General features: G+C 37.6%; 1 protein-coding gene across 1 annotated transcript in view; it reads right to left on the bottom strand.

Moving 5' to 3' along the window:
- Positions 1-8,313: 8,313 nt before the first annotated feature.
- npdc1b (neural proliferation, differentiation and control, 1b) overlaps positions 8,314-12,850 on the bottom strand; it is a 43,212-nt gene continuing 38,675 nt past the window's right edge. The window contains exon 9 of the mRNA XM_033619129.2: positions 8,314-11,840. Coding sequence (XP_033475020.1) covers positions 11,769-11,840 — 72 coding nt within the window. The 3' untranslated portion in view covers positions 8,314-11,768. The remainder of the gene's footprint in view (positions 11,841-12,850) is intronic.

Below are 12,850 nucleotides of genomic sequence, written 5' to 3'. Positions count from 1 at the left end.
TCCCCATCTTGAAAATATATCTGTTGGGGAAGTACTGTGCATACAAGTGGATGAATGAGATAAGAGCCCTTTTTGCAAGACATTTTTATGGCCCAAGCTTGGCCTTAAAAGGCCCTGGATCCTATTGCTTTTGTAGAGATTATCACTATCTTTTCTACCATGTAACTGCATTAGAGAGGGGCTTAGAACGCTCATAAAACTAACAAAAATTGGCATACAGATTAGAACTGGTAAAAATTGCAAAGTTCTGCAGTGATTGGGACTGGCGGGCTCCATAGTGCCCCCAAACACAGGTCAGCTTTGGGATAAAGTTACTCTGATCATCTTGTGTTTTGTCCACTGCTGTTGTCACTTTTATCAGTTTTTGGAGGAAAAGAGTCTGTAGATGTGTGGTGTTTTGTGATTCTAAAGCAGATAAATAATCAATATCTCAGATTACTGAGTGAGTGTGTGTTGTGCTTTTTGCTTGGGGTCACAGGAAGATGCCTGAATCACACAAGTTAAAACCAAAATTAAATATAACAAATTTGTTATAGGGCTTTACAATTGATTCAGCAGGGGGTTAAGTATTCCTTTAAATGTATTTCATACTGCATTCTGGAAGCAATGGAAACAAAGAGATGCTGAAATAGGGTTAATATGTTCTCCTCTTGTAGTGCCACTTAGAAGCTGAGCAGCTGCATTTTGGACTAATTGCAGATGATAAATTGCTTTTTTTAGTAGAAGTAAAAATCAACCAAAATCTCTAGTGGTGAAGACAGTTACTTTATACACCTCACCCCCCTCTCTAAAGGCCTCAGCATGAAATAAACAAAGAGTTTGTTCAACACTGGAATAAGGGTTGCTCCATATGATATTTTTCTTGACTTTGAACCCTGTTATCTGACAAGAACAACCACTTCAAGCAACAGGTGTGTGATGGTGTGAAATCAGACTGGGTTTGAACTTCTCTCTCAAGCTTTTTTTTTCATTCTTCACACAACTACTTCTGAACAACTGAGAGCAACATCAGGAATGAATGTCTCAATGTGTGTGACTCATCACATCAATACTACACAGATAAGCATGGGCGCTATTCTGGATAAATCGGTCACATTTGAATAGCATGTTAACAATTTTAAATAAATCTGAATTACTTTGGTTCTTTGAAGCTGGATTAATAATAACCTGAAACTCTTCTCTCAGCAACAAATCCTCAAGGCCATGACCCCCTTCTTCATACATTAAGAAGAGAGTTATACAGATTTAATGTTGACAGCTTGTCATGAGTTTGGATCTTTTGGTTCTTTAAAGCTGGCTTCATTTATATCTGGAACCATTATATGAGCAAAAATGGAATATAAAATAATTAACAGTGCTGAAAGTGTGGATATTCCTGGAAATCCCTAAAGCCTCCTACAGACTGTAAAATTTTAGCAATATTATAAGTTTAGTGCAAGCTATACTGTGCGACATGGATCTAATAAACTTGGGTATGGTCAGGTATCAGGTATCAGGTTTAATGTATGCAGACTGTATAGTGACAGCACCTACTGAATCACAGGCCACGATGTACCCTTACTGATCCTGAAGGACGCTGCACAGGTTATTACTCCTCCAACTGTGAAGCACAACATAGACTGTAACATTATTAAATAACTTAACATTCGGGGCACTATACTGCAGTGTGTCAGTGTGTGTGTTTGCTAGCTGCTAGGTTGCTCACCTGACCGCTGCAATTCTGCTGCTATTTCCTTCTTTACCCCTTAGCTCAAAGAGAGATATATTGTATATATGAGTTGCACCCAAGATTATTCTCTGAATATTTTGGGGTCTTTTCTTGTTTGCATTTGACTGTAACTGCTCAGTCAGCAGCAGCTGTAGCATGCTAGGTGTATTAGTCCCTCTGCACTTTTGCCTGTGCTTTCAAAATATTACAAAATGATCCATTGTGGCTCACAAAAATGTCCTTTCACTAATACAGCCATTAAAACTTGAATTAAATTATCAAATAAATATTTTTGCAGCCCCCCTGCAGTAACTCTGAGGACTCTAGGGTCACAAACCCCCAGGTAAGGACCCTGGGTTTACATAACAAAATGAATTGGTTAGGTTTGGAAAAACCTGACTACCATGTCATGTAACATACACCAGTGACTATGTGACATGGTTAAAAAACTCGAGTTGGGACACAAACACCGGTCCCCAGGGTGAAAGTCTTTTGTGGGTGTAATGCATCTTATACAGACGCTCTTGTGCATCAGTAACAGAAGCCAAGGGCCACTCACCAGGCTGTTATATTTGATAGTTTCAGAATAAGAATGGGCTAAAGTGCCACGACTGACTTTAAATGCTATTTTAGTGGAGGCCTTACTGTCTTCACAATTTATTGTTTCTTATCTGTGAACTAAAACTAAATACAAGCTCCATTTCCACTGAGGGAAATGGTGTCAGTATACAGCGACAGACTGGAGGTCTGCGGTGCACGTTAGGCTACGGTGTAGGTTACGCCGTAGACTCTACGTCAACGTGGAGCCTACGGCGTAACCTACGCATCGATTCAATGCAGAACTATAAAATGTGTGTCAGTACAGTAACAACAATTTAATGTTCACAACCAGTGACAACCAGAACAACCAGTGGGTTCCCCAGGTCAGGGTCACTCACTGGGCACTGAGTATTGGCTTCAAAGATCCAAATTAGCTGGATGAAAGTAAACAGGAATATTGTAGCCTCATAACAGCATGTTAGCCGGAATTGGTTAAATCACATTTAAAGAACAGGGCTTCTTTGTTTTCAATTCAGTTAGACATTACCAGTGAGTACAGTTAGACCATACGTGATGTTGGGAGTATGACTGGTGAGGTTATCAACAAGAGATGTGCAAGAAACGTTTAAGTTATAATCTTAAGCCTGTTATATAAATAAAGTCTTACAAAAACCAATGAGCTTTACAAAAAATCTCATTGTAATGTCAAATTAAATGCCATATGTTCTGGCTTTGTTGGTTTTCTTAACAGTCAGAATTTTTTCGTTGAGTTTATTTCATTTTGCTTACAGAGTCTCAAACTATTTTGTTGTATATTTTATTATATATAACAAAAAGTAACTCTTTATTATAAATATAAAGCTGTGATTTTTACAACAGATTCTAAAATCAAAAATATATCAATTTATCATAAGCTAAGAAAGTGGTCCATTTCAATCAGCAGAATCTGTCACCTAACTTAAAGGTCACATATTTCCTCCCAGTTAACACCTTCATGAGGTGACATCGCCCTGGGGTGTGGTGAGAAAAGCAGCAGAGAGGAACATTTCCAGTCACAGTGTTATTGTGCTGTGACTTGTCATTGGGTCCATCAGCTCTGTGAAGGAGAGAACAGTCAGTGCTAACAATGCATGTCCTGTGTGTGTAGGTGTATTGAAAAATCAAGCAGGTGTGAATTATGATGTCATATCAGTATGGAGTTAAGTCCACAATGTCAGTGCTCAAACACACTGACAGACATGTACTGACAACTGACAATAGTGTAGTATACTATGACTGAAAAGATGTCAATATAAATTCATTCAAACCTTTATTTTTAAACCCCAAAAGTCAACTGAGAGAGACCCACATTTTCAGTGATGCCAAGCATGAACAGAGACATTAAAAACAATCAATAAGCAAACAAAGAACCATCATGCATATCAGTTAAAACAGAAATGAAATCATACAAAACAACAAACAACAATAGCAGTATATGATCGCTAAAAGTACAAATACAGGATAATAAACATGTTATTGTTTTAGATGTAGCCTATAGTTAAAAGCATTTACACTCAATTAGCACAAGATCATAAATAAGGCATTTAAACAGCCATTAGTGTGGCTGAGCATCCAAGTTGAGGTCTTCTGCAGATTATTCCATGTATAAGCAGCACTGTAAGAGAATGACATTTTTCCTTGTTCAGCTCTGATTATGGGAGTGAAGAGAGAGAGTGAAGCAACAAGCTATTCTGTGAGCGAGTACCACGTTTATGTGAGGTCAGAGTTAAAGGGATGAGATATAGGGTGGAAGGATCTGTTCCAAAGCTTTATAAATGAACAAATACCAATGCTGTTCCCGCCTCACAGCCACATGTGGCCATCTGACCTTTGGGTAAAGGTGGCAGTGATGGGTGCTGTAAGAATCGCCTGTTATGAACCTTAGGGCTGAGTGGTAAACAATGCCCAGTGATCTCAGTGTAGAGACAGCAGCTTCATAACATCCCCATAATCCAAAACAGACAGCAATACAGATTCTACAATTCTTTTTATATGTAGCCTACAAAAGGAAAATAGTTCTTATTTCTGTACAGAAAGACACATATTGTCCTCAATTTGGTAGTCAGAATCTCAATATGGTGTTTAAAATTAAGATTGTTGTCCAGCCAGACACTAAGGTATTTACATTCAATGGCTAATTGTGCAGATGTTGCGGAACAATGAATATAATTAATGTAAACTGAAAACAATATTGGTAGTTTTCAAATCATCTGCTAACTTAGACGGAGCCATAACTTCATACTCATGGAGGAAAACCTGAAGAGTCAATATCCCTTCAGTCTGTAGCAGAAGCAGTGCTTTGTAAAAATACTCGCGTTTCCTCAAAACCCCCCACCACCTCTACCAGGTCTCTAAAATGTTGTAACTACTGGGATTTTACATAATTACGTGATTGTCATGATTGCAAGATATTCCCACACTGCAATGAATATGATTTTGGGGGAGAATCGCTGAAACCTTTTTTTTTTTTTTTTTTTTCTTTTAACCCGGGACCTTTTTTAACTGTAGGATCCTTTATTTTAGCTTTGACCCTTGTTACAAGTAAATCAAAATTATCAAAGTAAAGTAAATTATTGAAGTATCATCCTCAAAATGTATTAAATATCAAATGCCTTGATGAATGATTCTTGAACTCAGTCTTAGACAGTGATGATCTGGTTATAGGATGCTTTTAATTATTTGCTCCCTTTTCTATTTTCTTTCTTTGTAATGTCTGAAAATATGTACTTTGGACTCTGGTCCTGCCTCTTTATGATTTTATGGTGTCTAGTATGCCAATGCAGGTAACTGTACATGACACAATGATAATTATTTTGAAAAAGCATTCATTCATTCATTGTATGCAGATTTGCTTCCCAATGTGTTATCTCAAAAAAATGAAGGGAACACTTAAATCATGCTCCTGATAAGTCGGTGGATTGTGTCCTGGGGGATCTCCTCCCAGACCTGGATCAGGGCATCAGTGAGCTCCTGGACAGTCTGTGGTGGTACTTGGTGGCGTCGGATGCACCGATACATAACATCTCATAGATGCTCAGTCACAGTGCTGGGCTGTGAGCACAGGTCCCACTAGTGGACATCAGGCCCTCATACCACCCTCATGGAGTCTGTTTCTGACAGTTTGGTCAGAAATATACACATCGGTAGCCTGCTGGAGGTCATTCCACCTCCACCATACTATTCCCTTTTTGTCTTGTTTTTGCCTCTCCATTGCACCTGTTGTCACTTTAATTTGCACCAAAGCAGGTGAAACTGACTCACAATCACTTGTGCTTCCTAAAAGGACAGATTGATAACCCTGAAGTTTAACCGACTTGGTGTGACCAATAAGTGTTCTCTTAATTTTTTTGAATAGTATACTTATATATTATATTACATCAAATAACTGGATTGGTATTACTGGTGTATTTAAGGAGTAGTTCAACATTTTGGGAAACACACTTAGTTCCTTTCTTTCCAACAGTCTGACAAGAAGACAGCACTCTTCCCTGGATGCTGGTTTGAAGTTTGGCAGGGACATTTTTTCTTGGACTACTCATGTGTTCTGGGTCGAAAATTTATATCTGCATACTATCTTTCAAAATAGTGGAATAAAAATAAGTACCCTTGCTTTCCCTCTAAAATGTAATAGAGTAGAAATCTAAAGTAGTGTAAGCACCCGTACAATCCTAAATTACTTGTACTTTACATTAGCACTTCCACTTAATGTTTCTACATATTTTACATTTCAGACAGAATTGCATGTACTTTTTACTCAACTGCATTGAGAAACATTGTTTTCCTGTGTTCTTCTTCTTTGTTATTCACACACACACACACACACACACACACACACACACACACACACACACACACACATACACACACACACCCCTACACGTGCTCTTTGTTACTGATTTCTGATGATAGACGTTGTATTGTTTGATTTAACTTCTGTTTTTGTAAATAAGTAATCATTATTCTTTTCTCTTTGTCATAGCTTTTGAGCTGGGCTGTGACAGCTGTAGTTTCTACAGGTATTTGACAAAACATACAATCATTCAGCTATATCAACTAGACAGCTATCATATGATTTTAAATTTTAATGAATGATTTACATGCTAATGAATCAGAAATAACAATCAGATAGTAAAATAACTCCAGTATTTTACTTAAGTATTTCCATGTCTTGCATTTTATACTACTACACTACATTTCAGAGGGAAATATGGTACTGTTCACTGCATCACATTTATCAGACAGCTGTTGTCAATTCTTAGTTACTTCTAAAACAAAGATAAGACTATTGGAGATCATTTCAGTGAGTACTGACAGCGTATAATACAGTATAATTCCTCTGAATGTGTCCTATAGACTGCTTTCTCCTGACAACCTTGTCTTTTCACTTGGCATGGAAGATTTGCTTAGGATCATATGGTCCCCATCGGCTTGTGTCCTATATACCATGTATAATGATATACAACACTGAAAAGGGCCATTCCCTTTGATAAATGTACTTTTAATTCTTGTACATTTTGCTATATTTTGCTTTAGCAAAACTGACCTATAACAGTGTGTTTTCACTGTGGAATTGCAACTTAAAGGATCTTAACTTCCTCTACCACTGATTACTAGGAGGGGCCATTCTAAGTTAAGTCAAATTATGAACACAAAACATGGAATTGAGTGCTTCTTATTGTGTTCGAATATTTAAGAATTCAGAATTGCGTGTCCTCAGTTAGTCTTCCTGAGATTTCTCTCTTTTTTTTTACTGTTAAATTTTTTTTTTTTGGTGGGTTTTTCCCTTATCTGCAGTGAGAGTCCAAGGACAGAGGGATGTCATATGATGTAAAGCCCTCTGAGGCAAATTGTGATTTGTGATATTGGGCTTTATAAATAAAATTTAATTGAACGGAATTTTGACATGATCCATTTCAGACAAGAGTCATAAAGTATGTTTGGTCATTCATAAAAGGGACACTCTAGCCAGCAATACCACAATGTCCCAGCAGATGCCCCTTTCTACCACTGTTTTCAGTCCATCAGACAAGCCCTGAGTGCAATGTTTTGCTGTTCCTGTGAGGACACAGGAAAGGTTTTCTTCTGATGATTCTTCCATGAAGGTCATATTTGTGCAGGTGTCACCGCACAGTAGAACAGTGCATCACCACTCCAGAGTCTGATAAATCTTCTGCAGGTCTTTTGCAGTCAAACTGGAGTTTTCCTTGTCTTCCAGACCTCCGCTTGACCTTCACAGTTTCTGTTAACTGCCATTTCTTAATTACATAATGAACTGAGGAAACAGCTACCTGAAAACGCTTTGCTATCTTCTTATAGCCTTCTCCTGCTTTGTGGGCATCAGTTATTTTAGTTTTCAGAGTGCTAGGCAGCTGTTTAGAGGAGCCCATGGCTGCTGATTGTTGGGACAAGGTTTCAGGAGTCAGAGTATTTATAAAGCTTTGGAATTTGCATCACCTGGCCTTTCCTAAGAATGACCGTGAACAATCCATAGTCCTAACAAGCTAACTGTGCTCTGAGAAGATGTCTGAGAGTTCAAATGCCTTGGAGTACCCAAACTTTTGCATGTTGCTCTTTACCTTTTCAACTTAAAATTGTACAAAACTAAAATAATACACTCATCTTGCTTAAAAAGTTAAAAAGCATGTTTCATCTTTAACATCATGCCTTTTAGAGATCAGTGCATCTTTTACTTACTTAACGATTCACACTTAACAAAATTTTGACCACAGGTGCCCAAACTTTTGCATGCCACTGTGATTGCCTGCTTTGCTGAGAAATTAATTTAAAACATTTCAACAGCAGTGTCTTTCCAGAAGCAATGTCCTGGTTTCTCCATAAAACATACCGTCCAGTGTTTTATATGGAACTACATTCTGCCAAATAAATAGTCCCTGTTGGCAATCTGTTGCGGCTTATCCAAGATTTTAGGTGAATGAACCCTTTAAAATATGACAAATGCTTCCTTGACCTTAAAAATGTGATTTGTGACTATTTTCTGGGGAAAAAAGAGTTCACACCACACCATGTTTCACTTCAGATTATATAAATATTTATTTCTTTCATTTCAGCTCTGGTATATCCACATGCATGCTAAACATGGTGGTAGAGAGGTTCTCCTTAAGTGTGTAGAACTCATTCTATGTAGTCTGAAAACAGTCTGTATCAAAGATAGTTAGCCTAAGTAGTTACTTGTTCGAGAATTCCTTTACGAGACACACATACCTCCAACCATGAACTGTCCTTTGTTTTGTTCCACAAGCTCAGTAGGTTTGAATAAAACAGTCTTTACAACACAGTTAAAGATTTCCGGTGTTAATACTCCCTGGTATCTGCTGTATATATTTCTTTTTTACATATTGTAGGTGTGTACAGGTCAAACAGAGTTTAACATGCTCCTCCACTGTGGGAGAGCTGAGAGGCTGAGAGAGTGGGAGCAGGCTGAAGAGAGAGCAGCTTTCCTGAGAGACGACAGCGAGAGAGGCCACAGTTAAATCCAGGGTTCCTGCACTGTTTTCTTGCCAAACATCTGTCACTGGAGCTGAAGAATCATTCTGGGTGTGGAATGCGATCAGTGATATTTGCAGTAGGGCAATCCACGATGTTGACCATCAACAAAATACAGAGAGGCAGTTGTCCACATCCGGTCCGCTATACAGTATTTAGGTGATGATAGCAGCTTCAGTGAAGGTAAAAGCAGAGGATATCCAGTACTAAAAAAATTGGCATTTCTGCTATTAGTTATGTTCATTCAGCCATGACAGGCCACCAAATTAGTATCGGAAAAGTATTTTCCCTATTTCTGCACAATACATGTTAGCAGGGATATTTTTGAAATTTGGACATGGCCAGGCTGTTTCTCCCTGCTTCCAATCTCTATGCTAAGCTTAACAAATCACCTGCCTATTGAAGGTAATAGATTTTCCTCCCTTTTCCATTATTTTTGATTTAATCTTGACAATGTTTTGATATTACACTGTGTCTCCTCTCTGACATAGTTTAAAATATATTTTAACATCTAACATTTAACGTCTACGTGTCACTTTTTGTGATTTCTATTACACTGATCTGTTTGATGACAATGTGTCTTGTCATATTATAAGCTAAAATTGTAATTATTTTGCTTGTTTGGTTGTACTTGATGTATGCATGATGTAACAGCCCAGCAGCCAGAGGAAAATGTAAGCACTGTACGTTTCGGCAAATCACAAAGACGTTACATTTTGTATGTTTCATACATATCACATAAAAGTGTCTAAAGTGTAGTATTTAAGTTGACTTTGTCATTAGGAGGGTGGAGGGGATGGCTTGACACCTAGGCAAGATGTCTGCTAAGCTGCATACCACTGTTTCTCAACAGCAAAACCAGTTGTTAACAAGATATCGCTGTGTTTCCACTGGGGCTAGAACCATGAAACATTTACTGAGGCATTGCTGCTTTTCTTGCTAAGATACTGCCACAAATATCTGTTGTTTTTTTACAGAGACATTACTACGTTTCCTGCCAGAATTGTGCCACAAAACGCGGTTGTCTTTCAATGAGACAATGCTGCATTTTCCAACGGGACAGTGCCAAGAAAATCAGCTTTTTTTTTTAGCTGAAACTCTGCTGCGTTTCTTGCCAGAATAGTAATGAGTTTCCTAAGGTGATAGTGCCACAAAAAGCGGTTGTTTTTTAACAAAACATTAATCCATTTTCTGCCAGGATAGTGCCACAAAAAGCGGTTGTTTTTTAACAAGACACTGCTGTGTTTCTTGCCATGATAGTGGGACAAAAATTTTTACTTCTTGACAGGATAGTTCCATGAAAATCAGTTGTTTTTTATGGAGACATCGCTCATTTCTTGTCAGGATAATGCCACCATAAGCTGTTTTTTTTAACCAAGACAATGCTGCGTTTCTTGCAGGGATGGTGCTACAAAAATCTGTTGTTTTCTTTCGAGACATCATAAAGTTTCCTGGCGCGACAGTGCTACGAAAAGCGGTTGTTTTTCAACAAAACAACCATGGGCTTAAATATAACAGCATGTTAACCACAGCGTTGTTGAAAAGTAAAGTTTCAACATATCCGCTACATAATATTGTGCAAATGTAGTTTATCCATGGTTTGCAGAAACATACAATACCAACATGTATTCTGGAGACTGGGCTGGATGTAATCAGCTTTATACTTACAGAGACCTTGAGGCCCCTTTGTCATGTTTGCTGGGTGAAGACTTTAACATTGCCTATTCACTTCTAATTAACACTTGGGAGGTGTCGTAGTGTTAAAGAGCATGGATACTCTCTGCTTTCCCCTTAATCTACAAAACTATTACATTTCAGTTAAAAACTGTTCTGCACAATAACAGATATAATGGGTCAAATATGTGTTCATAACTTGGACATCACGTCTTTTCTGAGACTTCCTGTCCTTTCCACATGTGTAGGAACCCTGTAAATATAGTCAACAATAAGGAAACAAACAACAGTTTAAGATTTGTCACAGCACTCAGCAATCTAAAGGAACATGTGTACTAACACACTGAGAGGTAAGATCTCTTCCCTGTACACGTTAGCAGCTATTTACAGATCACAAAACCATGGGGACAAGCCATGTTAGTGAGATACCATATATATATATATATATATATATATATATATATATATATATATATATATATATATATATATATATACACACACATATACATATATATATATATATATATATATATATATATATATACACATATACAAGATGGGCTCGCTCTGTTTCAGAGTTCTAGGTAAAGAAGTTTCAAATTCCTTTGAAATCATTGTGTATCAGCAAGTTTGCACAAGAAACTTGTAAGAACTGTAAATGCATATTGACTCTCAGGTTTCATAACACAGCGTCATCAATTCATGCATAGAAGAACTAGACTGAGAACACAATGGCTACATAACACACTGAGAAAGATCACAGGGTGCTCATGAACTATTAAAATCACATTTTTAAAAAAAATGCTGAAATAAAACCAAAGCCTGCAGGGAGAACTCTGTGAATTAGGGATAATTTACTGATTAGTAATCATAGATATTAATGGAGATCTATCAAACTGATAGAAATACTTAGTCATAGCTCAATGACAACTGTCTGTGTTCTGTTCTATTACCACAGGATATTATATTGGGTGTACGTGCCTGCTACCTGTCAGAAGTAATTCTGAGTTCTTCCATATTGGCTGATTGTATTTTTGTGTATGAAAACAGAAAAAAAGAATGATGACATAAAAAAAAGGAAAGGATGTGGCTGTAGCATGGGAGGCATTGGTCCCAGTTGCAGTCCTGCTTCACACAAGAAACCAGCACTGATGTCCTTTAAATGTCCATGAACTCCATGTACCTTACACCCTCCATCCTGTCCATTCAAAGGGCTGGACTACAGCAGCATATGTGGAGTGTGTGTAAATTCAACCATTTGTACACACAAATGCTGTATTCAGAGTGTGAATGTCCAGGCTCACTTGTGGAACCTCTGAAGGTAAAGGGTGGAGTCGTCAAACAGCGGGTTCTTCACCTCCATTTCCCCTGTCTGAAGATGGACACAGAGAGAGGAATATAGCTCATTATCAGAAATGAATTGTTTTTGCTGCTAAGGGTAGGGGTCTGGGTGACATGGCCCTATAATAATAAACAAATATTTCAGGGTATAATGATATGATGATATTCTTGACGATATGACAAATTAAAAAAATGTTACTAATAATTCAAGAACACAGAATTGCAACAAAATATGTGATATAGTTTTACAGTTTGCCTTCAACTATTCAGTTAAAAATAAAGAAAAATGATCTCTCATTTCTTTAGTTTGTAAACAGTAACTCAGAGTGAGATTCAGATTCTGTATACAATATCAATAGTACAACAAAATAAAATCTACTACAAATTACACATCTAAACAGCTCCCAAATGCAAAAAAATGTACCCTGGGATCTACATATATATATGTAAATTAACAGGCGATTTTCTTCTCTTTAAGTAAAATCCTACAGTATATGACCGAGTTGTTTGGACCTTTATGCTCTATCATTTCTCCTCTAATCATCATGCTGTAACCTGTGACAGGCTGTTATGCTACCAAAAATATTACACATTCACATTTGTGTAGTTTTTTGTCGAGCTGCAAAAGTCACATGGGTTTACATTACCAAAGGTTTATGACATAATCACTTGACAACATCAAGAGGGAGAGATGCTATGCTGCTGCCAGAGGAGCAGCTGAGTGAGTTCCCTCTGAGCGTTGACTCACTAAAAGATTCTGAGAAGTCCGGGGCTGTTCATTAAACATTCAGGGCACCACAGTTTATTCCACACTACTGAAGCTGCTCCTCTTTTTGAAACCACTGCAGAGTCCGTAATAATTTTGCTTTTAGCCATGCTTCCTGTTGCTGTGGCTAACAGTATGATGTCAATATATCAACAAGTTGCAATATCGCGATTATCACGATATGAATTTTTCATATCATACTTTTAATTGTACCAGTATTATAGTGAACCAGATGATATGACACACCCCTAGCTATGGTTATGATTATGATCAGG

This window comes from Epinephelus lanceolatus, chromosome 9 (assembly GCF_041903045.1).
Source record: "Epinephelus lanceolatus isolate andai-2023 chromosome 9, ASM4190304v1, whole genome shotgun sequence".
Lineage (NCBI taxonomy): Eukaryota > Metazoa > Chordata > Actinopteri > Perciformes > Serranidae > Epinephelus > Epinephelus lanceolatus.
The sequence above is the reverse complement of the archived record's forward strand: the minus strand, read 5'-3'. Positions and strand labels throughout refer to the sequence as shown.